Source organism: Abrus precatorius, unplaced genomic scaffold (assembly GCF_003935025.1).
Source record: "Abrus precatorius isolate BTA unplaced genomic scaffold, Abrus_2018 Scaffold4, whole genome shotgun sequence".
Classification (NCBI taxonomy): domain Eukaryota; kingdom Viridiplantae; phylum Streptophyta; class Magnoliopsida; order Fabales; family Fabaceae; genus Abrus; species Abrus precatorius.
In genome coordinates this window covers 21,770,689-21,796,114 of record NW_020874384.1, presented here as the reverse complement: position 1 = coordinate 21,796,114, position 25,426 = coordinate 21,770,689, and the positions used below count along the sequence as shown (strand labels likewise).

At 34.0% G+C, this 25,426-nt stretch overlaps 5 protein-coding genes across 12 annotated transcripts; 1 reads left to right on the top strand and 4 right to left on the bottom strand.

Moving 5' to 3' along the window:
- Window positions 1-227: 227 nt before the first annotated feature.
- LOC113864812 (50S ribosomal protein L3, chloroplastic) lies at window positions 228-9,066 on the bottom strand. Of its 2 annotated transcripts, XM_027498951.1 has the most exons (4): window positions 8,458-9,059; window positions 8,072-8,377; window positions 7,922-7,924; window positions 228-238 (listed from the first exon to the last, which is right to left on the bottom strand). In XM_027498951.1, the coding sequence occupies exons 1-2, from the start codon at window positions 8,978-8,980 to the stop codon at window positions 8,088-8,090; spliced, it is 813 nt and encodes a 270-aa protein (XP_027354752.1). In that variant the 5' UTR covers window positions 8,981-9,059; the 3' UTR covers window positions 228-238; window positions 7,922-7,924; window positions 8,072-8,087. The 2 variants fall into 2 exon arrangements, with proteins under 2 accessions (XP_027354752.1, XP_027354751.1); XM_027498950.1 differs by lacking the exon at window positions 228-238 and having other exon boundaries at window positions 7,785-8,377; window positions 8,458-9,066.
- LOC113864811 (chromo domain protein LHP1-like) lies at window positions 797-6,173 on the top strand. The gene is made up of 6 exons (XM_027498949.1): window positions 797-1,030; window positions 1,183-1,208; window positions 1,318-1,404; window positions 1,491-2,177; window positions 4,694-4,754; window positions 4,889-6,173. The coding sequence occupies exons 1-6, from the start codon at window positions 857-859 to the stop codon at window positions 4,934-4,936; spliced, it is 1,083 nt and encodes a 360-aa protein (XP_027354750.1). The 5' UTR covers window positions 797-856; the 3' UTR covers window positions 4,937-6,173.
- Window positions 5,719-7,337, bottom strand: LOC113864810 (cytoplasmic tRNA 2-thiolation protein 1-like). Of its 3 annotated transcripts, XM_027498948.1 has the most exons (6): window positions 7,278-7,312; window positions 6,630-7,205; window positions 6,509-6,549; window positions 6,350-6,416; window positions 6,166-6,277; window positions 5,755-6,061 (listed from the first exon to the last, which is right to left on the bottom strand). In XM_027498948.1, exons 1-6 carry the CDS (start codon window positions 7,310-7,312, stop codon window positions 5,921-5,923), a joined length of 972 nt encoding a protein of 323 aa, XP_027354749.1. In that variant the 3' UTR covers window positions 5,755-5,920. The 3 variants fall into 3 exon arrangements, with proteins under 3 accessions (XP_027354748.1, XP_027354747.1, XP_027354749.1); XM_027498947.1 differs by having other exon boundaries at window positions 5,719-6,061; window positions 6,630-7,333; XM_027498946.1 differs by having other exon boundaries at window positions 5,735-6,061; window positions 6,166-6,416; window positions 6,630-7,337.
- Window positions 9,067-9,629: 563 nt separating the features above from the next.
- On the bottom strand, window positions 9,630-17,274 carry LOC113864693 (UTP--glucose-1-phosphate uridylyltransferase-like). 4 transcript variants are annotated; one of them, XM_027498711.1, is made up of 20 exons: window positions 17,076-17,196; window positions 16,498-16,971; window positions 16,295-16,395; window positions 16,127-16,217; window positions 15,784-15,844; window positions 15,475-15,552; window positions 15,346-15,396; window positions 15,214-15,266; window positions 14,625-14,697; window positions 14,374-14,431; window positions 14,216-14,262; window positions 14,071-14,121; window positions 13,574-13,606; window positions 13,357-13,394; window positions 13,199-13,274; window positions 12,028-12,111; window positions 11,838-11,936; window positions 11,330-11,434; window positions 10,103-10,174; window positions 9,630-9,987 (listed from the first exon to the last, which is right to left on the bottom strand). In XM_027498711.1, exons 1-20 carry the CDS (start codon window positions 17,081-17,083, stop codon window positions 9,955-9,957), a joined length of 1,686 nt encoding a protein of 561 aa, XP_027354512.1. In that variant the 5' UTR covers window positions 17,084-17,196; the 3' UTR covers window positions 9,630-9,954. The 4 variants fall into 4 exon arrangements, with proteins under 4 accessions (XP_027354512.1, XP_027354508.1, XP_027354509.1 ...); XM_027498707.1 differs by having other exon boundaries at window positions 16,498-17,274; XM_027498708.1 differs by having other exon boundaries at window positions 9,663-9,987; window positions 15,784-15,847; window positions 16,130-16,217; window positions 16,498-17,252.
- A 1,243-nt stretch (window positions 17,275-18,517) lies between these two features.
- LOC113864499 (MLO-like protein 1) lies at window positions 18,518-23,695 on the bottom strand. 2 transcript variants are annotated; one of them, XM_027498275.1, is made up of 13 exons: window positions 23,344-23,695; window positions 23,003-23,256; window positions 22,810-22,926; window positions 22,669-22,729; window positions 22,335-22,429; window positions 21,689-21,763; window positions 21,497-21,585; window positions 21,316-21,365; window positions 20,851-20,891; window positions 19,542-19,751; window positions 19,309-19,376; window positions 19,087-19,147; window positions 18,518-18,990 (listed from the first exon to the last, which is right to left on the bottom strand). In XM_027498275.1, exons 1-13 carry the CDS (start codon window positions 23,528-23,530, stop codon window positions 18,760-18,762), a joined length of 1,539 nt encoding a protein of 512 aa, XP_027354076.1. In that variant the 5' UTR covers window positions 23,531-23,695; the 3' UTR covers window positions 18,518-18,759. The 2 variants fall into 2 exon arrangements, with proteins under 2 accessions (XP_027354076.1, XP_027354077.1); XM_027498276.1 differs by lacking the exon at window positions 23,003-23,256 and having other exon boundaries at window positions 18,539-18,990; window positions 23,344-23,547.
- Between the last annotated feature and the right edge of the window lie 1,731 nt (window positions 23,696-25,426).

Genomic DNA, 25,426 nt, shown 5'->3' with positions numbered 1-25,426 from the left:
CAATAAGAGTACTTGCATAAAATAATAATAACATTACTAATTATTGAATATTTAATTTTTGATTAAATGTTTTAATTACTCAAAGAATAAAATAATAAATATATCTTGAATGATTACTATATTAAATGTTATTTCTTTAATTTGTTAGTTTTAATTCATTAATATGTATTCTGACAACACTGTTCAACAAATTTAAATTTATAGCATTATAAATATGCACAAAACATCAAGTGAGTATCTATTCGAATTAGATACTTAGATTTTACAAATATTTGGTATTTTTCTTTTTCCTAAAGAAAAACTCATAGTAAGTCTATAAAAAAGGGGAAGACGGAAATCAAACTTAACCTCATAATTCATATTTTATAACTTAATCAACTGAACTGATTTAAGGAGACATATTAAAGGTTCAAACAAATAAGAGTCACCACTCATTCCTAATTGACAAGTATTAAACATAATTAATTTAGGAAACAATCAAATAAATAAATAATTGATCTAAAATCAAATTGAATAGCGTGTAGCTAACCCAAATTAGGCATTGAAATTTAGTAAACTTAAGGTGACAATTAATTGCATACACGGTTATAATGTACTTTCAATTAATTTTCCCTTAATTTTATCCGACACACTCTTGTTATTAACAAATAAATTACTATTAAACATAGATATGCAAATATAAAAGAAACATTAGAAATTTTTTATTTAATTATTATTCTTAGAGAGGGTGCTTTGGGGTGTCCAAATTTACATGCATATTAAAAGGGGTTTCGAGGTGGGGGGGGAGGGGGAGGGAGAGGGAAGTAACAGTAAGAAGAACGAACAGTGTTGTGTTCTGCTAAAAATACAAATTGCAATGAAGAAGAGGAGCGAGGTGGAGCCCCAGCAACCTTCTTCTTCTGTTGTTGAGTTGCAGAAAGAGAAAGAAAAATGGAAAGGGGACCAAACCCTCGTGTCTTCCAATCCCAATCCCAAGTTTGATGATGGCTTCTACGAAATCGAAACCATACGCCGTAAGAGGGTGCGCAAGGTAAGCCATAACTAATAATATCAACATTTTCTTAGCCTTCTTTTTCTGCATGTCTATTTTTGCATTCACTTCTCTTCCGAGTTGTGACGACGCACAATGTTGCAAAATGCTAATGCAAATGCAAATGCGAATGCGAATGCGAATGAATACAGGGTCAGCTACAATACCTAATCAAATGGTGAGTTCACTTTTCAGTTTAGCTGCGATAATAATAGTGTAGTGTTTCTGTGTCTACGAAGAAGAGAAGGCTCATTCTGAAAGGGCATTGGTTTTATTGTGATTAACAGGCGTGAATGGCCGGAGACTGCCAATACTTGGGAGCCTCTTGAAAATCTGCAGTCAGTTCCTGATCTAATTGATGCTTTTGAAGACAGGTAGCTTTTCTATATCTATAACATTCTCTTTCCTTTTTCTTCCCATTACCATGCAAAATCAACATCATTACTTCATTTTTTTTAAGCCTCAAGTCGGGAAAACAGCGTAAGCGCAAACGCAAGTATGTCGTTCACCATGTCCAACCCAAGAAGCGACTCCAACGTTCTACCACTTCTTACAGCCTTAGACACTTTCCAACTGAAAACCATATTCCTGCCCATCCTCAAACTCACATTGCTACTGACATAGGACAGACTAATGCTAATCCCACTGCCCCTTCGCAACCCGAACATGCTAATGTAAATGGGTTTGCAAAACACGAGGACAATGATTATGATCCAAAGCTCAGTGAACTTAAAGCTACAATGAACAATGGGGTTGATATTGATAAGCTCGCAATACATTTCCAACAACCTAAGGTTTCAACAGTCAACGGTCATGTGGATGGTCAATCGAAGGTGGATTGTGTGGAACCAGTTCAAAATGGGCGCTGCAGAGGAGCAAAAAGGAGAAAATCTGGTTCTGTGAAGAGGTTCAAGAAAGAGACATATGCATGCGAGCCTGTTGATGCACAGAATGCAATCGGCATATCTGTTGGTACAGGTGAACCAGGTTGCAGAGGTATTGCTGGTTATATGCAAAATAATAGTCACACGAACATGGGCAATGCTACAACTGCCTGCAATATTGTCAAGATTATAAAGCCAATAGGCTATTCAGCTTCTTTATCTGACAACATACATGATGTTTCAGTGACCTTTATGGCTATGAGGTTTTTCACTCAACTAACAACTCCAAATTTTAATTTATGATTGCTCTCTGACACCTTTGATAGCAACATTTATAATTCTATTTGTTCTTTTTATGAGTAAGTTTGTTTAACTAAATTGATATTTATACATATTTAATGTTAAAAGGTTTTGGTTTTCATGATTTAGTTTGTCAATTTCGAAATGGGAATAATGTTGTCTTAAATTGGTTCATCTCAGAATAAAACAAAAACGTCTAACATCTGACTAGTGAATAGCATGAGTAGAATTATTAGAGTGCTTTAGTTCAGTCATGCTTGAAATTTATCGTACATTGTTGAAGTGTCAATGACTTGCGACCATGGTTATAATAACTTCAGAACGGTGTGGAACTTGATCCTGCCTAGGTTATAAATTTCATGCTCTACGTACTGTTAGATTGGAGGGAAATGAAGGGGAGGGGAGTAGAGGGGATTCAATAAAACCTCCTTGTTTTGTTCCAAAGTTTGGAAACGAGGAGAGGGAAAATGAGGGGGGATTTCATTTCATTATCTGCTCCCTCCCCTCCTTTGAACCAAACAATTTGTTAGCCAATGATTAGGCTAATGGTTGATCATTTGGCTATTTATACATTGAAAATTAGTGTATTTAAACCTAGAGCATATGTTAGGAGGGAACATTGTTAATCAAGCATGAAAATATTTCCAGTTTAGGTATTTTTTTATTAGATTGTTAAGTGTTCATTTTTTATTATGCCAATCGGATTTATCTTTTTTCTTGTAATTTCACTTCAAATATGTCAGCACTCAGCAATGACATATTTGGTATGAGTTGAAAGTTTCTCCTTAAGCCTGCAAGATGGTTTAATGATCTTGATTATTTGGTAATTATTATGTATGTGAATGTCATGAAAATGCTTTGTTATTTAATCAATTTTAAGACATACCCTTTCTTTATTGTTATCTTTTAGAGAGAGAATATTTATCAATCTTCTCTCGATATAAATTAGATCAGTTGCTAATATTTGCCAGATCATGTACTTCTATTGTAGATTAAATTGATAAAACCTTTATTTTCATAATAAATGTAGAATGAAATTTTAAATGTAACTTGAAATTTATTGAGTTTGAAACTTTCTTTACAGTGCCTGTCGCAGGAGTTTGTTTTTCTCTTTGGTTCATAAAAGGACATGCTGTTGATAAAAGAGAAGGGGAAGATAAATGCTATAAAAATGGTGATTTTGTCAACTCCTTTCTAAGGGAAAAATAATACTAGTGAAAGGCAGACTTTTAGGGCTAAAGACTAATATGCCTTCCAATTTTTCAGTTCATTTACCAGAGGATAGCCCTAATAGAGATAGAATGTAGTTAAATATTCATGGTTGGCTTTATCTTTTTAACTCACCCCTCACACCAGAATCTTGTGGACTTGAACAATGCGCTGCCCACTCTATGATGCACTGAAATTCAATCTTTTATTTATTAGAAGAATGGGAGCAGTAAGTATTGAACACTTAATATTTTAAGCTTTTAGGTTAAGATTCATCTTTGTTTTTATATCTCAAACTAGTAACCAACCCCACCCCTTTTTTGCTATAAAACCTACAAATAGAACTACAATGGTGAGCCCTGTACATTATATCTTGAAAATGAAATGCACTTTGAGAGTCTTAATTGTGATCTATATTAAGAATTGATCAGACATAACCCTAAAAGTTCATTCATGAGGGGAGGATTTCCTAATTTTATAAGAAATATTCTGGCCATATTCCTAAGTAATGTAAGACTTTTTAACACAGTCCCCTCTTGCCCAAGACTGGATATTTGAAGCAGAAAAAATTGTAGGAATGGGCATTTGTGGGTAGCCCATCATTGCAGATGGTCTAATATTATTGAATAGATTCTAAAGCTATATTAGAAATAAACTAGCTATTACTTAATTCCAATAGTTAGTTCAACAGAGTAGGATTGTCAAAGTCTTATAAGAAGTATTTTGGACATTCTTAGCAAATGTGGGACACTTCACAAGCTACTATTCTGCAGTTGCAATGGCTTTCTTTTTTTGATAAAACGATAAATGTTACTAGGAAGAGAGGAACAATGAGTGTAAAAACAATACAAGGCATGTTTGACAAATATACAAAGTATTTTTGTAAGAAATCAAAACAACAAAACTCCTCAACAAATATTTAGAGGGTAAAAAGATTAAAATCGACAAACTCCATGGAAAGCCCATAAGATGATACCATCCCATGCCAGATCTAAGGGTGAGAAGTTGCATGCTAATGTTGAGATCAAGAAACCAAGGCAAAACCTTGGTTTTAAATGGAATACCAATTGCACAAAATTAGCAAGTGAAAAATGACTTTGGCTTAACATTACTTGGTTTTACGGGAGCCTAGGACTTAATTTCCTTATGTAATTTTATTACTAAATTTGATCTTTTCCACCACTTCTATTGAGATTGAAGTGAACTGGAATATTTTCAATAATCATATAGTATGCTTCTTCACATAATACCTACCTGAATAACTATACAGGTCTGATGGAACGGAAGTGATGGTGGATAACAAATATCTCAAGGCATATGATCCACTTCTGGTAATCAACTGTCTCGTAGCAATATTAGATTGAATTGATTATTTCCTTGTCAATTTTGCATGGGTTCAACGTCTTCTGACATTGTTCATATGACCTGTCTTCACCTGAAGCTAATGATCTTCTTAATTTTCCAGCTGATCAATTTCTATGAGCTGCATCTCCGGTATAGTCCTATATCGTGACTGAACAGAGTAACAAAGGAGCTTCCCGTGTTTGTCGTTGGTGACAATAATGTAGTTTTGTAGATGCAGCGGATGATAAGGGTAATGCTTTGTTGGTTAGTGCATCATGATATAACCTTTAGACCAATTGCTTTAACAGGGCGTGTTTGGAAGTCAACAAACTGTGATGACTAATTATTAGCAAGAACGATATAACTGGACCTACAGGTCAGTTCTGTCCGTTGAAAGTCAACCTATGTTTGGCTGGACTAAGTTCAGCCTTTTTTTTTTTTTGGAAGTTTGCTAGTCCAATCCGAACACTTCATCAAGTTATTTGACCTGCCACGTTAGACTAAAACCGTGTTTGGAAATTTATTTTAATTAAGCGTATTTAAATTTATATTTAGAAATTAAAATTAACATAACCGTTAAATGAAATATTTTAATATGTTTTTAATTAGTAAATAAAAGCATTAATTTAAGTTTATCATTTAATTCACTTAACGTAAATGTGTGTATGTATATATTAAAAGATCTTTAAAATTTTGTATGTATGTGCGTTTCTATGAACAAGTTAGGTACTGCAATACTTATAGACCAACACTCATGTCTACAAATTTTTAGGAATAATTACCAAAATCCAGACCTATTGTTGAGTAAAAACACTACTCATTGGGGGCATTTGTTTGGTTTACGTCTGATTGTCGTCCTTAGTTTTATATAGCCTGGTTGTGAACCCGACTGGGTATAACTGACAAAATGTTGCCGACTGAAATAAAGCTAAAAGACGAGAAACAGTCTGCAGACAATACAATTAATCCAGATATTTTCTTTTAACTATCATGTAATTTGATGAACATAAAGCCTCATTTATAGTGAGGATTCGTGAGTTCCCGGGTTAAGTATATCTTAAACTTGGGTCACTGAACAACTGCAGCTACGTTTGATTAATGAATGGTACAGTACAGAGACAGAAACCATCTTGCATCAGAAGGCTAAAGTTGCTTATTGTTTGGTGTGGATGGCCTTTGCTCCATCACTGTCATTTGCGTTGTTAAAAGCAACACTGCCACGACTCCGTCCAATTCCCAGTTTGGGCAAACCTCTATTCAACCCGTCAAGAAGAACACAAGCTTTACACCATTTCTGCAATCCAAACACACATATTGTGGAACAGAGTTCATGAGGAATTTAAGGGATTGATTGATTGATTAATTGATTGGTTGATTAATTAATTGAATAATACCTACCTGGCTAGAAATATAACCGCACCGTTCACACGTTCCCTGCTCCGGCATTTTAGTTGTCGTTGATATCCTGAAATTCTCCCCTGATTTTATTATGTCAAGAATCGCCCTAGGCCTGCATATCAATACAACTACATGTGATTGTGTGTGAAGAACCAAAATCAAATAATTTGAATTGGATAGCGACCTGATTCTCTCCAAATCCTTGATGAACTCGCGAGCAAAACCTCGGTATGCATTCGGAGAATAAATGCCTGCAATTGTATATAATTATGCATTCGGAGTGCAATTGTATATGATTATTTGGCGAGGAAAGTGGAATGAGAGAGAGAGAGATGGATTTTACATTCGGTGGAAAAGTAGTCGAGCCTCTTGAAATAAGCATACGTAATGAAGTGGTCAAGGATTGGATTAGAATGGATTTGGATTCAAAAGATTTGAATTAATGAAGTAAAGGTAAAGGATATATAACGATCTCCTTCTCGTAGGTATACTTGAAAGGCTTACACCTGGGAATGGGGCCATCCTCACCAGTGGTGATAGAGGTGCATCTACTCAATCTAGCAACGTCTCCTCTCAACAGATTCAGGAGAACAGTCTCTGCAATATCGTCTGCATTGTGACCGGTAACCACTTTATCTACTTTGAGCAACGCAGCACCTCGATCCAGGGCCTGCCGACGGAACACGCCGCAGAAGGTGCAGTTGTTCTTCAAACCAATCAATTTCACGATCTCGTCCATCGTCCATCCATACAAATCCTTGTAAGACACCACTTTCAGAGGCAGTCCGTACTGAATTTGGTTCCGATGAACAGTTTCCAGAGAGTCGTCGCGGTACCCGGTGATGCCCTCGTCCACTGATAACAGAAACAGATGCAGACCGTAATTGTGTACGCGGTTCAGTTTGGACAACACGTAAGCCAGCACCGTGGAATCCTTGCCGCCGGAAGCACCGATTGCGACGCGCTCTCCAGGACTAAACAGCTTATTCTGAACGATGACTTGGTGAATCTCGTCCTCGAAGACGTCGTAGAAGCAGTCCCTGCAAATGTGTTGTAGTGTTTTGGGTCTCTTGAGGGAAGCTCTTCGTTGGTTGCATAGGCAGCACAATCGCACTCCTCTTTTCTTCTCCCTTTCTTCGCCTTCCATCTTCGTTAGGGTTTTTCCCCACTCACCCACTCCCTCCTTTCACAATTTTACTTATTTAACATCAGAACATTTATTTATATTTAAGTACAAACAAAAGTAGTCATAATTAATAATTGTTTTAAGTAAATTTTTTTAAATATAAGTATTTTAATTATAAAATATTTATACAATTAATTTAAATTGATACAAATTTATTTTTTAAAATTCAAATCCACATATTTTATCTTTTAGGAAGAGTTAATTAAAAATTCAAGTCTCGTTTCAATATTATATATATATTTTATTTTACAAGGAAAAATATTAATTTTAAATAATATATAAATAGATGAGAACCTAACTTTTACATATAGACAAAAAAAAAATATTTATTTAATTCTAGAATATCCTCTCACTGGGAAAAAGTAAGAGACTAATTTAGTATAATACAGTCAGAATTCAAGAAACCCTTTCATCAAGTTTTTTTTTTTTTCTACATACATTAATCTTCATATCTAACCAAAGACTACACCCTCAAGAATTTGAAAGTTTAAATTATTGATTATTAAGTTTAGAAAGTCAAGAATTACATATATTTTTATAAGAGGCAATTCTATTCAACTGCACTTACACAAGCTTGAACTTATTTTCCCAAGGTTTATGTTGATTAAGATACATAATTCATAATCGTAAGGTGCTGTATAACTCAACTCGATCGATACAAAGCAAGAGTAGAATGCAAAAGTTGAAGCTAGAGGGCTAACAGGAAAACAAAAAAGTTACAGACAGAAAAGAAATGCTAATTCTTTGGAATGTTTTTGCCTACAATCTTGGCTGGAGTTATCCGAAGAAGATTCCCTGGCTTACCAGGGACAGCACCTTTGATCATTACAACATTAAGATCTTTATCGATTTTGACAATCTTAAGCTTTCTTATCTTCCTCTTTGTTCCTCCCATCCTACCAGGCATCTTCTTTCCCTTGTATACACGCCCAGGTGTGGTTCCAGCACCAATTGATCCTAATTGTCTATGACTCTTTGAACCATGGCTCATTTGACCCCTTTTGAAGTTATGACGCTTTATTCCACCTGTCAAATACAACAATGTCAGCTACATGCATCAAATTCAAAGGGGAAATTTTACGAACAGGTAGAGTATTGAATATGACCTTGGAAACCCTTGCCAATGGTGGTGCCAGAGACATCCACAAGATCACCCTCCTTGAAAATTTCATCCAAAAGAAGGCGTTGGTTAAGATCAAAGTTATCGATGGTTTGAAGACGGAACTCCTGAAGATGGCGCATGGGAATGGCGCCGACCTTCTGGAGATGTCCCATTTCGGGTTTGGTCAATTTGCGGTCTCTGACTCTTCGGTAACCAACCTGGACGGCGTTGTAGCCATCGGTGGCCTCAGTTTTGATCTGAGTGACGATGTTACCTTCTTTGAAACCCACCACAGTGACGGGAACAACCTCTCCGTCAGCTTCGAAATAGCTCATCATACCCAATTTGGTGCCCATCACTCCAATACCCGCCTCCATGCTCATTACCACTGTCCCTTTCCCTTTCGCTCTTCTTTCTTGCAATTTCAGAAATGGATGTGCAGTGAAAGAACATGGCAAGCGACAAATCGAAATTGAGGAATAAGAACAACGGGAGATTGGTGATGAAATAGACAATATTGACGACATTCTGAATCTCACAGAAGCGAAATACAAGGAGCCACTGTCATACACACACAATAGTGTTTGCTACACTCTTATCCTCTTTCTGCCTCTGCTACCAAATGGATAGAGTTTTCACTTTCAAGTGTACACCCGCCCTCCTATCCACCCGACCCGACCCGACCCGACCCAAATTCATTCCTCTTTATTTCTATTCTTTTAACAGAATGTCTCCAAAATTAAATATTTTAGGAATCAAAATTATTTATGAATAATTTTCTTTATATGGAATGCTGAATAAAAATGAATTAGTTTATTTTTTTTAAGTGATTTACCATATCCTAAGAAATAACAATAAGTAAATTATATTTTTTAATTTATCTTTAATATATAAAAAATGAGATTATTTTAAAGGATTAAACCAGCTCAGTTTTAGCTAAATTAAATCACTTCCATTCTTTATGATTTCAACTGAATTGATAGTTTCAAACGCAGAAATTTAGAACATTTTCGTTTATCTCAAAAGATAAGTATATATTTTTTATTTTAATTTTTAAAAAAAAATACAAACAAACATGTTCTTAATATTTAATTTATTTATTTTATTTCCTCCACCTGCTGACCATTCACCATTCCACCAGTCTAAAGTTTTTAAATTTAATGACAAGAAAGTTTTAAAATTTAAATTCGTTGCATAGAAACTGCTTGGTATAGACGGTCCAATAATAGTTAATGACAAAATGAATCTGCAAAGCAAATTAGAAGAGTAAAAAGGCAGAAAAAATATGCCTTCAACTATCTAGGAAACAAAGTCCGCTCTGTATGCCCCAACTCATTGGTAAAATAAAAAATTGGTGAGTATGATAGCATCAAGGCAAAAGACCGATGCTATTCCTATTCCTTGTGCCTTGCCCTATAAGATACAAAATGTTACAAAATGAAATAAATAAGTAGACACAATTATTGACTAGAAACAGATCCCAGCAGCTTCCACGAGCCACTCATCCTAAGATATCTGCAGGATCGTTGATCTCCTGTAAAGCAGCAAAAAGACATTGTCGGAAAAATATCAGAAGTTTAAAAAAAATGGAAAACGACTCCATATGGAATTTCCAATGTCTAAGCCTTATATTGAAACTACTGTTGTACCTTATTTTCAATTACGACGCCATCTGGAATTTCCAATTTCAAGCCAGGCTTTGCCGCAATAGTCACTTGCCCCTGATAAAAAGTGTAAAAGATCAGGAAAATCTTATCACACCAGTCTCTCATATAGAAGTTCATACATAATTTATAATAAATTACTAGCAGTTCTTTGAATTTGAACGCTTACAATTAATTGTAATGAGATTTGAACTCCCAGTTGGCCTAATATCAATATTTCACTCCATATAAAAATACAAAAAATAACAAAGCTTTGAGTATTGCTGTGGAACATGAGATTAGAATTATCTCCAGGTTTTCCTGCTGTAACTTCACACATAATGAGATAGCCGTCTACTTTATAAACTGCTAAATTATCTCTTCTAATAATCAACTCTCCACCCCCACTTCAAAATATTTTGAAAATTCTATATATGTCTGTCTGCATGTATTGCTATGACTTCCCATTCATTTTTCTACTAGTTCAGGATAATTTGTATTTGAATAGAAATACAAAATTGTTCCTCTTTGCTATTAAGTATTGTACTATTATAAAATTTTCATAACAAAGATCTGTCGCTGGAGATAATTCTATCATCTAAACACTTAAGAGAAGAGCTTAATTCTTCCACAACTCCTTATATCACTTGAATGTGGGTTTTCCAATGGTTTTCATACAGATCTCAGCCCCATTTTACTTAGTGGTAAGTCCATACTTTGTACCTACTTAGGCCTTTAATATTGGGCTATGGTTTGGAGTTTTCTCCGATATCAAAAACACCCATGTTCTAATTATTTTAGAGCTTTTTTTTTAATCTTTAATGGTGTTGAAATTCAACCATAAATGTGGCAAGATCAGAATCCATCAGCATAGCGTTCCTATAGCTTAAGACGAGTTCCTCTGCACACCATACATCTCATTTTCAAAGAGAAAAAGGAAGGGGGTGGGGGAAAGACAGAGAGAGATGAGGCATGCTAATATGTTAACATAATATTTTTTTATCTTCGAGCATAGTCTGTAGTTTAGTGCGTAGATAATTAAAAGGAATGCAGAGCAATTATTCAATAAGCCACATTATTGCTTGGTTGGGATTAAATTTTGGAGAAATAATCAATTAATTTTCAAAAACTCTCACAAAGCATGAAAAAGCAAGCAATTAATTCTCTAAAATAAGTTGAACTAAAGATGCACACATGACTAACAGGAAAAAGGAACATCTATTAGTATTATACCTTTAAAGTAATATCAGCTCCAAACCACACATCACCTCTCACCATCAAACTAACCAGCCCACTGATGCTTGGAATGGATTTGAAGCGACTTTGGAAGTCACCAACCTAAGAATGAAATATATAAACACTTCATAAGAACAGGATAACTAGACAGGGGTATGACAATAAGAGCCTGTTTGTTTAAGATATTTTTCATGAAAAATTCAGTTTTTTTGAAATAGTCACTTTTCAGGTTTTTAGATTATTTGGTTAAGATTATGAAAAAATCAGAAGCTGAAAATAACCTGACTTTAGGGCTTTTTAGAGATGCTGTTTTGAATAGCTTCTAGGAAAAAAGTTGAAATTGTAACTACTCCCTAAAACAAAAAAGCACTTATTATAATTGTAACCAAACAAAAGTAGCTTCTAAATTTTGTAAAATCTGTTAAAACAAATCACTTTTATGTATTCTAAAAATCACTTATTTCAAAAGCTGAAACAAACTGGCCCTAAATCAGTAAATTTTCACCTTTTCAAATTCAGGTCCCAAGTCTATCATAGGATTTGAAGGGTTGCTTCTAGCTGGATTCCGGGTTAGAACACCTTCTCTACAAGTGTATAGATCTGACTGCAAGAATACATAATTGGTGAAAGGAAAAGTTAGTCGTGTAAATCACAGTATGTTGTACGGTAAAATTTGCATGTACAGTCAGTGCCACCTGTAGAATTAGTAAATCTGATGTTGCATCCAAGGGAAGAAAACGTGTTTCAGGCACAGAGACTCCAATCACTTTCTCAAATAACTGCAATACAAACAAAGGAGATAATACATTAAAAACAGCAATTACTAACCTATATCTAGAAGAAACAAGCATCAGCTATACCAGTCAATGGTTTCTTCTCTCTTGATTTTGTTTTACAAGGATACAAGGCCATTGGCACCCCACTCAATATTTAATAATTAAGCTTGCAAATACACAAATAAAGCATTATAATTTAGAGGTTATTAGATTTCATGACACTAGTGGCACAAAATGTCTTTAACAACACAACTGACATTTATTACTAGTAGTCACTATTCACATACCCAAGTTATGAAAATCCTTTTAACAAACAATTGAACCTACGTGGCTTCACCTTTAGAGGTATAAGATATGTTATGAGCGTGTAGCCCCAACAAATTTTGCCTGCAGTTTTTTCTACCCACGATTGCTTTATCAATGAGAAGATTTCTTTTATGAAATATACTGATAAAGTATCTACCTCTTTAAGGAATGACCTTTTATGCCATGAAAGACTTAGATAATTCATAAAAGAAATCTTCAGGCGTGTATCTACCTTTAGAGGTATAAGATATGTTATGAGCGTGTAGCCCCAACAAATTTTGCCTGCAGTTTTTTCTACCCACGATTGCCTTATCAATGAGAAGATTTCTTTTTTGAAATATACTGATAAAGTATCTACCTCTTTAAGGAATGACCTTTTATGCCATGAAAGACTTAGATAATTCATACTATCCCACAAAATTTTAACTACATGTTCATTATAGAAAAATACTCCAATATAGAAATTTACTACAGAAACTAGATCTGAATTCCTATTAATTAGTTAGGGTTGTAATTAAATTATTCAAAACTCAGGCTGCAATCACTATCATCTCAAAGTTGAAGGCATGACCCTACTTTATACTTAAGCACAAGCATAAAACAGAAGCACAAGTACACCAAAGAAGCATAAACAATTATCAATATACGATATCGCTCATCCACCTGCTGCGTCTTGTAGAAGAGTTTGACCATAGTCATTTTTCTGGAAGCACTAACCCATTCATTTCATTCTTAAATAAGATAACAGTAGAGTAATGAACTAATCACAGCTAGGGGATGACACCTTCAAAACTGAGGATTTTTTGTGCTTTAATTCTTCAGTGTCTCCAAGCTTCTTAATGGCTCTTAAATTAACCCACCTATACAAAGTACGGCATGTGAGATTTAGCACATTTGGTAAATTTCAGTGGAAAAATGAAGAAAAAGCAGCAATTCACTCACATGTTTGTTGTATCAATGAGTTTGAAATTGCCCTTCAACTTCAACATATCAATCAGGAAACAGAAACAAAAACATAAGAGAAAAATTAGATTGTTATAATATTCTCAGGAATCTTGTCACCAACCCTCGGTAAACTTCCAAACTATCCCACTAAACAAAATAATACAAATATATGAAATGCAACTTGTGAAAACTGAAAAAATAAATTATAACTTACATGTTTATCTTGATTTTGAGCAATCTCCTGAAGCTGCATAGATTACAAAACATATTGTGTTTAACCCAAGCCGTGTTCATATTTTATATGTCGTAGACTTGTAGTACATTTAGACAGTTTATTACCAAACTACCCCATCATCTTATCAGCATTTGACAAGAGTTACTAGGTCCCAAGTCCTGAACATCCTAGACTATCCCAGACAAGATAAAAGGAGGTCAAATAAAAAAAATGATAAAATGTGTTTCACTATAGTATCTCCAATGATAATGAAAATTTTAACTTTCAATAAACTCTTTTGTTAGCATGGCAGTTTTCAGTGTATATCTTAAATTTTCTGAATTCAAGAAATTACAATATATAATTGTATCTGGTGCCACGTGATAATGCTATAGCAAATATTAAAGACCAGCTGATTTAGCAGGTTACAAGTCTGGCACAAATATTAAAGAGAGTGAAGGGAGTCAAAAAACGGTGAAGGAAAATAATAAATATACCTTAAAATTCATTGGAGTTAAGATTAAATTACACGAATGGCTAGGTGTCACCTGAGAAAAAAAAACATGAAACAGTAAACATATATATACCCTAAAAAGAGAACCGACAGGATTTCACATGATAGATGAAAATAATTCTGTGTACCTCCATACAGTATTCAATATCATTTGTCATCAAATGATTTAGTATGTCTACAATATGCAGTCAAGGTTGACAAAAATCAATATAATCTTAATGCTAGGTTAGGAAGTAATTACTTCAAACAATATTCTCATTAATGATTAAAACTATAAGAAGGATACTTGGATCAATGATTGTAGCCACATTTTCTGATTTCATCACAAGGATATACTCTTTACCCTGAAAAAATAATATGAAAAACTCAGTAAAAAAATGCACGAACAAATATGAGCAAATCCCACACATGCACATATATCACCATGTTTAATTGTAGTCTTGTGTTGCTACAGTCGTATATTTCAAGTGACCAACTCTCGCTTTTAAAGGATTACAACAAGAAGAAAGCTCAACTGCATAAAAAATTTATACCTACCTGTGACAATAATAAATCAAGGGTTCCATCAGTCATTAGTGAACAGAATGTATCAACATCGTCAAATGGATGCCTTCACACAAAAAACTAGAAGGTTAGTTTAAAATAATGAAATATTAATCATGCAAGCTAATGTGCATTATTTAATAAAATGAAATGCAAAAGCTGTCAATTGCTTCATTTATCAGCGATGATAGATTTTGAACACTTATTTAATCAATTTTGTAATTCAATGTCTGACTACTTATGATTTAGACATCTTTATTTATAGCTATTAATTATTTGCCATTGATTTTTTGTTAAAATTAAAGTATAAAACTCTAAGTGCTTCAAAGTAATACGATACTAAGACTCCCTCATTTCTATATAAAGAACAACAATTTATAAGCCATCCAATAAACTAGCTATCTGTCATTTGTATCAAATACTAGGAAAACCAAGTTAGAGATTATGCTAATCTCAATATTTTCAAAATGTCCATAAGAATACCAAACAATCAATCAGTACTGATACTTTAGATCACTTTACTAACAGCCAAATAAACATCTAGATTTTAATTTAATAGACAAATATTTGGAGGATGACATACACTTCCTCTTTGTTGTAATGTCCACCGGATGATTTCAACCCCAGACTTTCACCCTGTAAAGATTATGATGTTTTGATAACAAGAAATCACAAATGAATATCAATTCATCCAAAATATGAAACAAATGCAAACCTGCTTTAAAGTGTGTACTTCAACGCTTGATTTTGAATGCTTTTCCAAAACCTAGGGAAGATGAAGATGAAGATTTCAATAATAGCAGAAGTCAAACAATCACATATGGAAATTGGAATGGAGTTTTACCTTTACAATACTATCATGAGTGTCATCTTTGTTCAAAAGAAGCAATGGAACCCTGCAACCATACCTGGAGTTGAGGGTCTACAAAAATTACAATCATAAAACAGTGAGAACCAAAAAGAATCAGCCAAGGTCAACTATATATTAAGGGAAATAAGAATTGCAGATACCATGTGAGGTATGTGCACAATCTGGATCATTCATAAAAAAATTGTGGTGGGACCAAGGAATAAATCAACAATTTGCATAGGAGTAAACTCATACAATTAAGTGTGATTACCATTAGTTGTCTATTAAGTCCAAATGGCTCACCTCAATCTGGTTAATAATCAAGTCCAGAAATGTCAGTCCATCACTAATCTCAATTGCAGACCTGCACGAGAGCAGAAATATTTTATCAGCGTCAACTTATCAAGTGTGAAGTTTTGAATAACCTTTCTAATATTTTAACTATTTCTAAAAGAGAGTAAAGAAGGGTAGAAAACAGCAGCAGCACAAACGGGATAAAAATGCAATAATGTGTAAAGAAATCGTTAAACCCTCCAAAACAGAAGGTCCAGTTTAGACTCGACACGGAAGTGCCTTTATCTAGGAAATTCTGCACAAAAACATGGATGAATGGAGACTAAATTTGAGGGGTTGGATGAATGCTTACTTAGGGCCTTCCAAACCCATATTTCTTCCTGGGACACCATTGAACTTCAAAACAACGAGCTTGTCCAAAAGCTTCTTGGTTTCTTCTATATCTGCTTTGAACGTGAAAAATGCTCAGCTCAACAGTAGACAAAACAGAGGGCACATAGGATCTGGAATCACTGTTTACCTTCGGGTAAGGGTGTTAAATTAACATAGGGGAAAACGGTTATGCCGACCTTAGCCAAATCACTCTTGCCCTTGCGTTGTTCAATTTGTAGAGCTTCTTCTCTTTTGAAGGTTAATGGCATGCCAAGCAATCATTCAAGAACCAATTAAATTCAACCACGAAACGACATAAGATTGAAATGAGAATGAGGAAAGACGAGATACCGAGTTTCAATTTCGGGATTAGCAACAGCGGCTTTCTTCTTCTCCAGAAGCAAGGTTTTGGTAATCAAATTGCAGAACAAATAAACGAACTGGACAGAATCATTGGCGGGAACAGGATAAGCAATGCGCTTATAACAATCGATTGGCATGGCAGAGTCGACCAAAGCAACAACAGGAATTTGAAGCTTGAAAGCTTCGTTGATGACGGAAGACTTCCTCTGAGTGTCAAAGATGACAATGCAGTCGGGAGGCTGAGTGGGGCCAAAGACGAGCTTTTTGTTGCGAGAACGGAACTTCTTGGGACTGTAACTGTTCGTCAAGAAGCCACCGGTGCGCCAGAGAGCGTTGGTGGAGGGGCCGTAGGAACCGACCTTCTTGGTCATGAGGTCGAAGATCTCGTCGAAAAGAGGATTGGTGTTGATGAACATGAAACGGCCGTTTTGGCGGGCCAGTGAAGCCATGAAGTTGCAGGCACTGCGCATGCAAATCAGGGTCTTGTCAGAATCGATAATGGCCATTTTGTTGCGGAAGCCATAGGTGTAAATCTTGAAATGATGCGCTGCAACTCTACGACCCACCTGTGCATTGGTGCTCAGCAGCTTCTGTATCACTATCGAATGGATCGTCATGCCTTGCTTTCACTCTCTCGATCGACTCCCTCACTCACACTCTTGTATTAGGTAAACCCCTTTCTTCTCCTGCTTCAGGTAAACCCCTTTCTTCTCCTGCTTCCTCGTTCACCGTCGCTCTTTCCCTTTTTTTTTTATGCCAAGAAATAGATATCAAAATCGCCTGTCACTCTTATAACTTCTTCAATATCGCCGTCATAATATTGTTTCATAATAAATTTTTATTCAAAATTAGGATGATCTAGTATTGATTATTGAAGATTAATGTGAAAATATATGGATGATATAATTTTTATACAAAAATATTTTTATTTTTAATTAGTATTTCAAAAAATTTATTACGAAATTAAGATCAATGTTAACAGGTGTCTAAAAATATTGATTAAAAAGAAATAAAACGTGATTTTTTAATAAAAGATACTATTATGTTTTACCATCATATTTTTTAATGTATATTTTAATTAAACTTTTTTATTAATATTTTTGATCAGTTAAGACTCAATTTTAAAAAATATTTTTCTTAAAAAAAAAGAAAAGAGATCTTATAAATTATATATTCAAAGTGGCCAATTCACGATTGATATTTTAAAATTTAATCAATATAATAAATAAAAAATTTAAATATATTTTTATCTCTATATTTTATTCAACGTGCAATTTTAATTTATTTATTTAAGTCTTATAATTTCTTATTTGTTTAAATAAATTTATCGAAAACATTTAATTCAATAATTAATAAAAATATAATAAGTATCATAAATAATTTATGTAAAGCTATAGTTTATCTTTATCTAAATATTAGATATTTTTATTATGATATTTTAATTAATTATTAAATAAAAAATAAAGTAAAAAATTAATATAAATAATTTAAAATTACAAAAATTAAATAAAAGGAATTAAAATCGAAGAATCAAAATTATACATAAAATAAGATATGTGAAATAAAAATACAGTTAAACCTAAATAAAAAGTCAGCGAAATTTTCCGGAATTCGCTGACGTTTGAAGTTCGTTTTAAGTCTTTGTATTTCCGCAGCAACAAAGAAATGTTAATTAACGTCTGATAATTCACTTTCTGTACATACATAAATATTATGGAATTATTTACGAAAGTATTGTATGGTTAAATGGAATTGGTCACAGATGATGTGATTAGGAATTATGTTTTATAGACGCATTTTTCTTATCAGTATGCACATACTATTTCTTATAGTACATTTTAGTTTCCCCCATTTAAAGACCCAAACCTTCTCTTTTGTCGGATTATTACTCATTCATTTCACGTACCTGTGGCTGTGGGATATCAGAAGTGATATCTTCCTTCCCCATCAGTCTGTCTTTGAACTTCATCAACCAAAAGAAGGACGTGACAGCCTGAGGGCAAGTGTGGAGTAAGATGGCGATGATCACAGATATTAGGATTGTAGAAATAAAAATAGCATTGCTAGCATCAACGCCTACACAAAGTCAAACATGTCCTACAATGCCGCACTACGGTAGCAAAGAAAACAAGACAAAGAAAACAACATTTTCAAATATAACCTACAAAATAAAACTGTAAAAGGCCCCCCTCCCACATCCCATAATGGAGTCCCATTGCGTTGATCTTGACTTCACCAGGATAGACACACTCAATTGGTACCGTCATCTTTGGGGACAGAAGTACTGACTCCTGGCGCAGATGCCCTCCTTGGGAGAATTGACTCAAGCTGGATTCCTGCACTAGAACTCTCATGAGAACTTCCTTGGCCAGGCTGGCCATCAGCTTTTAGTCCTTTCCTCTTCTTTGCCTTTTGTGCCCAACCAACAATGTTTTGTTGCAAATGCTCGTTAAATATTGCCCTCTTAAAGTGAGTTCCCATCTACAGTACGAAAATAAAGAAAGTCAACGCATAGAGGTAATTGAAATTATGAAAATTAATCTGCATTTCAGTTTGAATAGCTATGCACACACGTACCTGCGTAACAATGGCATAGAGTGGCAAGGTGCTGTAGCTACATAGTACCTGAATAAATGCCCTATTACCCCAACACAGAGAAGCAAAAAAAAAAAAGTGAGAAAGAAAGAAGAAATAGACTGAGCTTCATAGTGTTTTTTTTTTCTTTTTTTGTGTCAAGGAGCTTAATAGTTCAAAATGCACAAAGAAAGAAAGGACTCATAATGCACGAGTAACAGTTACCCAATAATGAGCCTTGGAACAATGTAACGAACTTGTCCCATTATACATGAGTCAAATCCATATGTAACCTGAGAACACAAGCAGATATATTATATTCAATACAACTACGTAAAATTGCCCCCAACCCCAACCCATGTTTCATAAACTAAAAAGAAAAATGAAAAAAAGAAGAATAAGAAATAAAAAAATTGGAAAAGAATATCTCAATTTATGCTTCAAAAGAATGTGCTTACCCATATCCAGAAAAAAAATGCTATCTCAAAAGCATTTTGGAAAAGGATAAAGTGAATTAAGAAGAGCACAACACGGGGCCGATGAAACCAAAAGTGATCATCTGATGGCTTAACAACTAAATCACCTTCTATGGCTGCATGCTTTTCTGCTACTTCATGAGCTAGTTGGGTTATTACATGCTCCAGCTTAGTGCCTACAGCAAGCAAAAGCTGAAAGAATGCAAACCAGAAACTATGAAACTACAGAAGTGGGAGATACAAGGTGCAGCAGGGACAACAAAAAAGAAAGGACTTTTCAAACACAAAGCCAGCTAATACATCAACTTGCATGGAGACATGCATGCCTATGCATACAGCCATACAGGGTTAAGAAGAAAAAAACAAAATGGCATGAATGAGTAAAGAACGCCACCACCATAAATATGTGACTCTTCTATAATAATAATAATAATTTGAAAAATGAAAAAATAAAAGAAATTGCAAGATAATGAATAATAAATATCATTCTCCAGAGGGTGTTTGTTTAAGAGAGAATTTTACATTTCTAGGAGTAAGATCCCCAGGAATAATATTCCTAGTAATGGTATTCCTGAAAATCAATCCAACCTACATTTGGTATTCTTTCGGCTTAAAAACACACTCCCAAGAATATTTTGCTACAATCAATGAGACAAGCATATCCTTGAAAATAAATAAATATTTCCTGCTTCGCTCCCACAATTCAATTACCCATTTTGTAAGACATGAATCATTCCCATGGAAATAAACCATATCTACCTCCGTCTATGGGTATGATTTGCTGGGAATGATCCTAAAAATATGCCTCGAAATAAGTTTTAAGTAGCAAACTTTTTCCAAGTCTTGAAACAAACATGGGAACATTTTATAAGCCTCTCAAAATGTCCTGTCCAGGAGAAAAAAACTAACCACTGAAATAAAATGGCCCTTTATTCAAATGCTACAAACTAATGATAGGAAAAAATTGACACGATAACTTTTCTAGCTTAATTTTACTAAGTAAAAGATATGATTTTATACTACTGTAACAGGAATTTTGCGGATATTGTTGAAGCAATCCCCATGCAACAGAAACCAAGGTATGACATCAGGTTAATAGAATCAACAGTTTTGAACAATACACTTCCTTGAGTTGATTAAGAAACTTCATGCAACATTGTTCGCATTTTTCCTATCCCGTGAATAAATTAAGACATGAAGGGTATGCAGGCCTGGTAAAATGAATGCACAGCCAAAACGTGTACACAAAAAAAAGAGGGGGGGGGGGGAGGATTTTACTCAGGTTACTTACAATGACAGGAATAAAAGCAATCCAGAAATATGTATGCCAACCTGGAAGAGTTAAGAAGACATCTTAATAGTGGGATTCAAAGTAATGTTACTCAGTAATTATCAAAAGCAAAACAAGCAATCAGATCAGCTACTGTATATAGGCAAAAGTATATTGGACACTATATCGCTAACTGTCATGGTTGAAATTCATCACCAAATCATTAAAAAACCATCTTAAGCTTGTCTCCTTTTTTAGAGCAGAAAGTGTTATTTAAATTAACTTCATCACAAAACAGACAAAGAGATCAATATAAGACTCCTGCATCCATAAACAAGACCATAAGGTATATGCAGAAACACAAAACAGGTTCTAGATACAAGTTTTGACACAACAAAGAAGCAACAGCTATGGCAGAGCCAATTAAATGATTGACATACAATATACATTTTAGCATAAATCATAACTTTATGTTTTATAGCATACCATTGATATTAAGCAGCAGGAAGATGACCACGAAGACCCAAAGATACCAACTGCAACCACAAAATACAATTGTTATTACAAAGAATCTATAACTTTACAAATGAACAGCAATAAAATTTCTTGGCAATTAAATGGTGAATATGTGTGATATGCATAAAAGCAATAATACAGAAGCACTAACCTTATACCAACAACTTGCTTGAAATCATCTTCGAGGGCACGAATCATGTACTTGTGAAAATTAAACTTTGGATTTGACCTGCAGTGGGTCTACAACAAAAAAGATAATATTTATGATTCATACATGAAAGCCACCGCCCAATAGTGAGCTGAGAGATTATTTGACAACAAATATGGCACACTAGAGCTTTACCATAATGAAACCATATCGTAATGTCACATAATCTGATTTTGTCACGGATCCATAAAATTGCTTGAAAAAGGACAGCTGAAAGGGAAAATTAAGATTAGGAGAAATAACTATAAAGCAAACAAAAACATCACAAACACATTCAGTTTTGAATTTCTAAATTACTAATTTGTTGTGTGGTCTACAGTCTACAACGAGGATATACAAGTTTTTAGAAAATCTTGTTGATTTGAAAATGAAATCATGAAAAAACAAACAACATAGACGTGATCATACATAAAGGAAAAAATATTAAAAAAAAAAAAACTAAAACCAAGATCTAAAGACAACCAAATTATAGAAAACCATTGATAAGGTTGGAGCATTTCTTGTAATATCATCCAAGGAGCACAGAAATTCCATTTAAGAGTTGGAAATACATGGGTTGACAGGAAACAATACTGCGCACAGACAATCAGCTGGGATAGCAAAGAAACATAGCATTTGTCCAGGTGCACTACATAAAGTTTGTAATGTTACGGATCTAAAGATAACACCAGTGTATCTCATCTTTAAATGAAAAGATGCAGCAGAGGGGCTTTATCAAGAAAAGAGTAAATATTCCATTTATTCAAAGTTTCAAACCATGAAAAACTTGTAATTAACTTACCAACCAACCAGCTAAAGCAGAGTCTTTGCCAAAACCAGCAAAACGATCTCTGATAAAATCGTGCTGGTGAACGTGAGTCACCTTTGGTTTCAGAACTGCATTAAACCAATGGGCAATTAAGTAGATGCGAGGAAATAAATCGATAATCTGGAAAGAAAAAAAATCAACGGTTTGATGGTTCGCCCATGATAAAATTACCCCGCGCATGCATAAAGTAACATTGCATCGGTTTGAAAAGCATATTAGGTTTAATAACCCCACTACCACAATAATAAAATAATTGAAGATAGAGAGAAGAGAGTATAAAAATAATATATGAAATAAATTTATTTACCTCGGTCTGTTTCGTAGTTCTGTTTTGCAATCGAATCTTCCCAGTGTTTCCACTGACGTATCTATGGAATGAGAGGGATATGATATTATGAATAGAGAAGAGTTAGTTGAGTTGATGACAGAATAGAGGGGGGGTTCTCACTCTAGCGCCTCCAAAAACAACGGTGAGGACGGAAAAGGTGACATGAACGACAGCTAGGACAAAAATGAAGATGTGGAGGTGATGCAGTGCTTCGACCGATAGTAAAGGCACCTTGTTCTGAAAATCGAAAATAAAAATTACAACAATTATTTAGGAAGCATATGATAGAGTAATTGGATGCGATCTAAGAAACCTTGCTTGCGCAGAAACCAGTTTGAGTTTCAGTTCCATTTTCGGTTTCAGTGTGGGCCCCAGCGCCAGCGAGAAGTCGTCTGGCAGTTCCAGGGAAAGGGTTAAGTTTGTGAAGATGTGAGAGTTGGCGCTCAGGCGCGTCGTGGAGGCTGCAGGGTAGCATGTGACGCATCAAATCGGGCGGAACGCAGATTTTGGTAATGCCGCTTTGCGAAACCGTCAAAAGCAGAGAAATGAAACCGAGGAGCATGAGCTCTGGCACCCAGCGAAGGCGGTGTGAGAAAGATGTGATAGAAAAGAGAATTAGGAATTTGAAATTTGAAATTTGAAATCTGGAAATACCCTCTTTGATCTTCTGAAGAGCTTCGTAGAGCGGTTTTTGGTCCTTCGCTTTGAGAAACTTTCCGCCATAATGAAGGAAACGCTCTGCGGCGAGGGAAATGGCGACAATGACTGTGCAAACGGCAGCCACTACCCACGTTGGAGTGAACTCAAGTGTGTCCCCCTCTTCTCCACCTCCGCCGCTCATTCTCTCTCTCTCTCTCTCTCTCTCTAAACTCTAAACTCTAAACTCTAAACTCTAATCTCTAACTCTGTTTCTCTGCAGCTTTTCTTTCTCCAATCTCATTCTCAATTATGATCAACCCATCACATCCATTCCTTCCACGACACACGTCTTCCCCTCCGTTCCTCTGTCCTTTTCTTACATCTTATTACCATTACAAACCACATTCTTTTTTATTTTGTGTTACAAAAATATTCCACTTTCTCTCACTCGCACTGTTGTAAAAGGAATGTTTTACATCACATAAATAAGAGATCCTCTTGTTTCCTTATGTCCACCAATCTTTCAAATTTTATCTAACATTTTTAATATTTCCGATTCGGATTCCCAATCCAAACATTCTAAACAACTATTCAAACAAAAATATTTACAATTTTAACTTATCATATCTTTAATTGATTAATAATTTACCAGCAATAAGACATCCAGATTAATTTGTTAAATTCAATACTTTTTTTATGAGTAAGACCTTAACTGAATTATTTTACTTCACATTGAAAGTATAATAAAACATCTTTAAATCGTCATTCACAGATGAGTTTAAATATAACATAACGTTGATATATATCAAAGATGAGTAAAAAGAGCGAAAGTCATAAAAAAATAAAATAAATACACTACTTATAAAATATCTAACAACAAATATATTTATTTTAAATTAAATAAAAAGATAAAATCAACCCAATTAAAATTTCATTATATTTTTTATTATTTTAATATTTATATTTTAAAAAATAAATAAATATTTCTTTATACTTATTATCATTAAAATAATTATATATCAATTAAGTAAGTTTTATTATTTTTAATATTTTATAAATATATGTGTGCAGTGTCTAGGATATTTAATAGTTAAACCTAAACTATTTTTTATAATTGCTGAAATGAAGGCATTGGAATATCAATTGAAACGAGATAGACGGCATAAATAATTTAATAAATCATTCATATGGGAGGGAAAACGTGAGGAACCGCGTTAGGTTAGGTAGTCGCTCTCTATCCGCCTAAACACCTTAAATTACATGTATTTATTAATTTTTTAATCAACGTTTTAAATACACTTATAACAAGACTTAACCTCTTCATTCCATTCAAACCGTCAGATATTAGAACTACATTTTAATCTAATATAGTTTATGAAATATTCAATACAATATTTTGAAAACGTGAATAAGTATAATTAATATTTTTTAAAATAATATATATTTAGTTTAATTTATTTTTAAAATATTTTAAATCAACTTTAAAGAATCGATGAAATAGAGTCAAGTAGCATATTCGAAACTCTCACTGATTTTTCAAAAATGAGATAAATACTCTAAATTTGACAACATTGTCTCTTCAAATGGAGCATCATTATAAATTGATGAAAAAAAAAAAACTTTACATCAGTAGTCAACTTTAGTGTATAGATAGTTATTTTAAAAATCAATTTCAACATTGAAAGCATTCATGAATTCCAAAAATGAATTTTAACGCATTAGTGCTCCAACTAATGGTCAGGTTTGTTGCGACAGTCGTAATTACGTGTAAGAGTTGAGAATTTATTAGGTACAGATTGTTCGCATACCAACTGCCTGTACATTTTTCTAGCTATGTTCGATTTTTTCTTCTTCTAAGATTTATACGTGGACACGTGCCACTGTTTTACATGTGATTTTTAATATTGGAGGTCACACTTTATGATAAATATATTGAAAGTGATATTTGTATAACACGAATCACATGAAATATTATAGATGTGTTACACGAGTTTAAAATCAAGAAATATTAATTTATATTTTAATGTTATTTTTTTAAGATAGTCAATTTTGTAATTATAAAAATAAATTAAAATAATAATAATAATAATAGTGATGA

Excerpts from the sequence above, each read along its gene's own strand:
- LOC113864810 (XM_027498946.1), bottom strand. The coding sequence starts at position 7,312 with ATGGAAGGCGAAGAAAGGGAGAAGAAAAGAGGAGTGCGATTGTGCTGC. Across the intron at positions 6,417-6,508 it reads CGACTACTTTTCCACCGAAT|GCATTTATTCTCCGAATGCA; the intron begins GTAAAATCCATC and ends ATACAATTGCAG. Across the intron at positions 6,062-6,165 it reads GCGGTTATATTTCTAGCCAG|AAATGGTGTAAAGCTTGTGT; the intron begins GTAGGTATTATT and ends TTTGGATTGCAG.
- LOC113864811 (XM_027498949.1), top strand. The coding sequence starts at position 857 with ATGAAGAAGAGGAGCGAGGTGGAGCCCCAGCAACCTTCTTCTTCTGTT. Across the intron at positions 1,209-1,317 it reads CTACAATACCTAATCAAATG|GCGTGAATGGCCGGAGACTG; the intron begins GTGAGTTCACTT and ends TGTGATTAACAG. Across the intron at positions 2,178-4,693 it reads GTGACCTTTATGGCTATGAG|GTCTGATGGAACGGAAGTGA; the intron begins GTTTTTCACTCA and ends ATAACTATACAG.
- LOC113864812 (XM_027498950.1), bottom strand. The coding sequence starts at position 8,980 with ATGTCGTCAATATTGTCTATTTCATCACCAATCTCCCGTTGTTCTTAT. Across the intron at positions 8,378-8,457 it reads CATTGGCAAGGGTTTCCAAG|GTGGAATAAAGCGTCATAAC; the intron begins GTCATATTCAAT and ends TGTATTTGACAG.
- LOC113864693 (XM_027498707.1), bottom strand. The coding sequence starts at position 17,126 with ATGACGATCCATTCGATAGTGATACAGAAGCTGCTGAGCACCAATGCA. Across the intron at positions 14,698-15,213 it reads CATTACAACAAAGAGGAAGT|GCATCCATTTGACGATGTTG; the intron begins GTATGTCATCCT and ends TTTTGTGTGAAG. Across the intron at positions 14,122-14,215 it reads ATATTGAATACTGTATGGAG|GTGACACCTAGCCATTCGTG; the intron begins GTACACAGAATT and ends TTTTTTTCTCAG.
- LOC113864499 (XM_027498275.1), bottom strand. The coding sequence starts at position 23,530 with ATGAGCGGCGGAGGTGGAGAAGAGGGGGACACACTTGAGTTCACTCCA. Across the intron at positions 22,430-22,668 it reads GAACTACGAAACAGACCGAG|TTCTGAAACCAAAGGTGACT; the intron begins GTAAATAAATTT and ends GGTTTAATGCAG. Across the intron at positions 21,586-21,688 it reads TACGATATGGTTTCATTATG|ACCCACTGCAGGTCAAATCC; the intron begins GTAAAGCTCTAG and ends TTTTTGTTGTAG.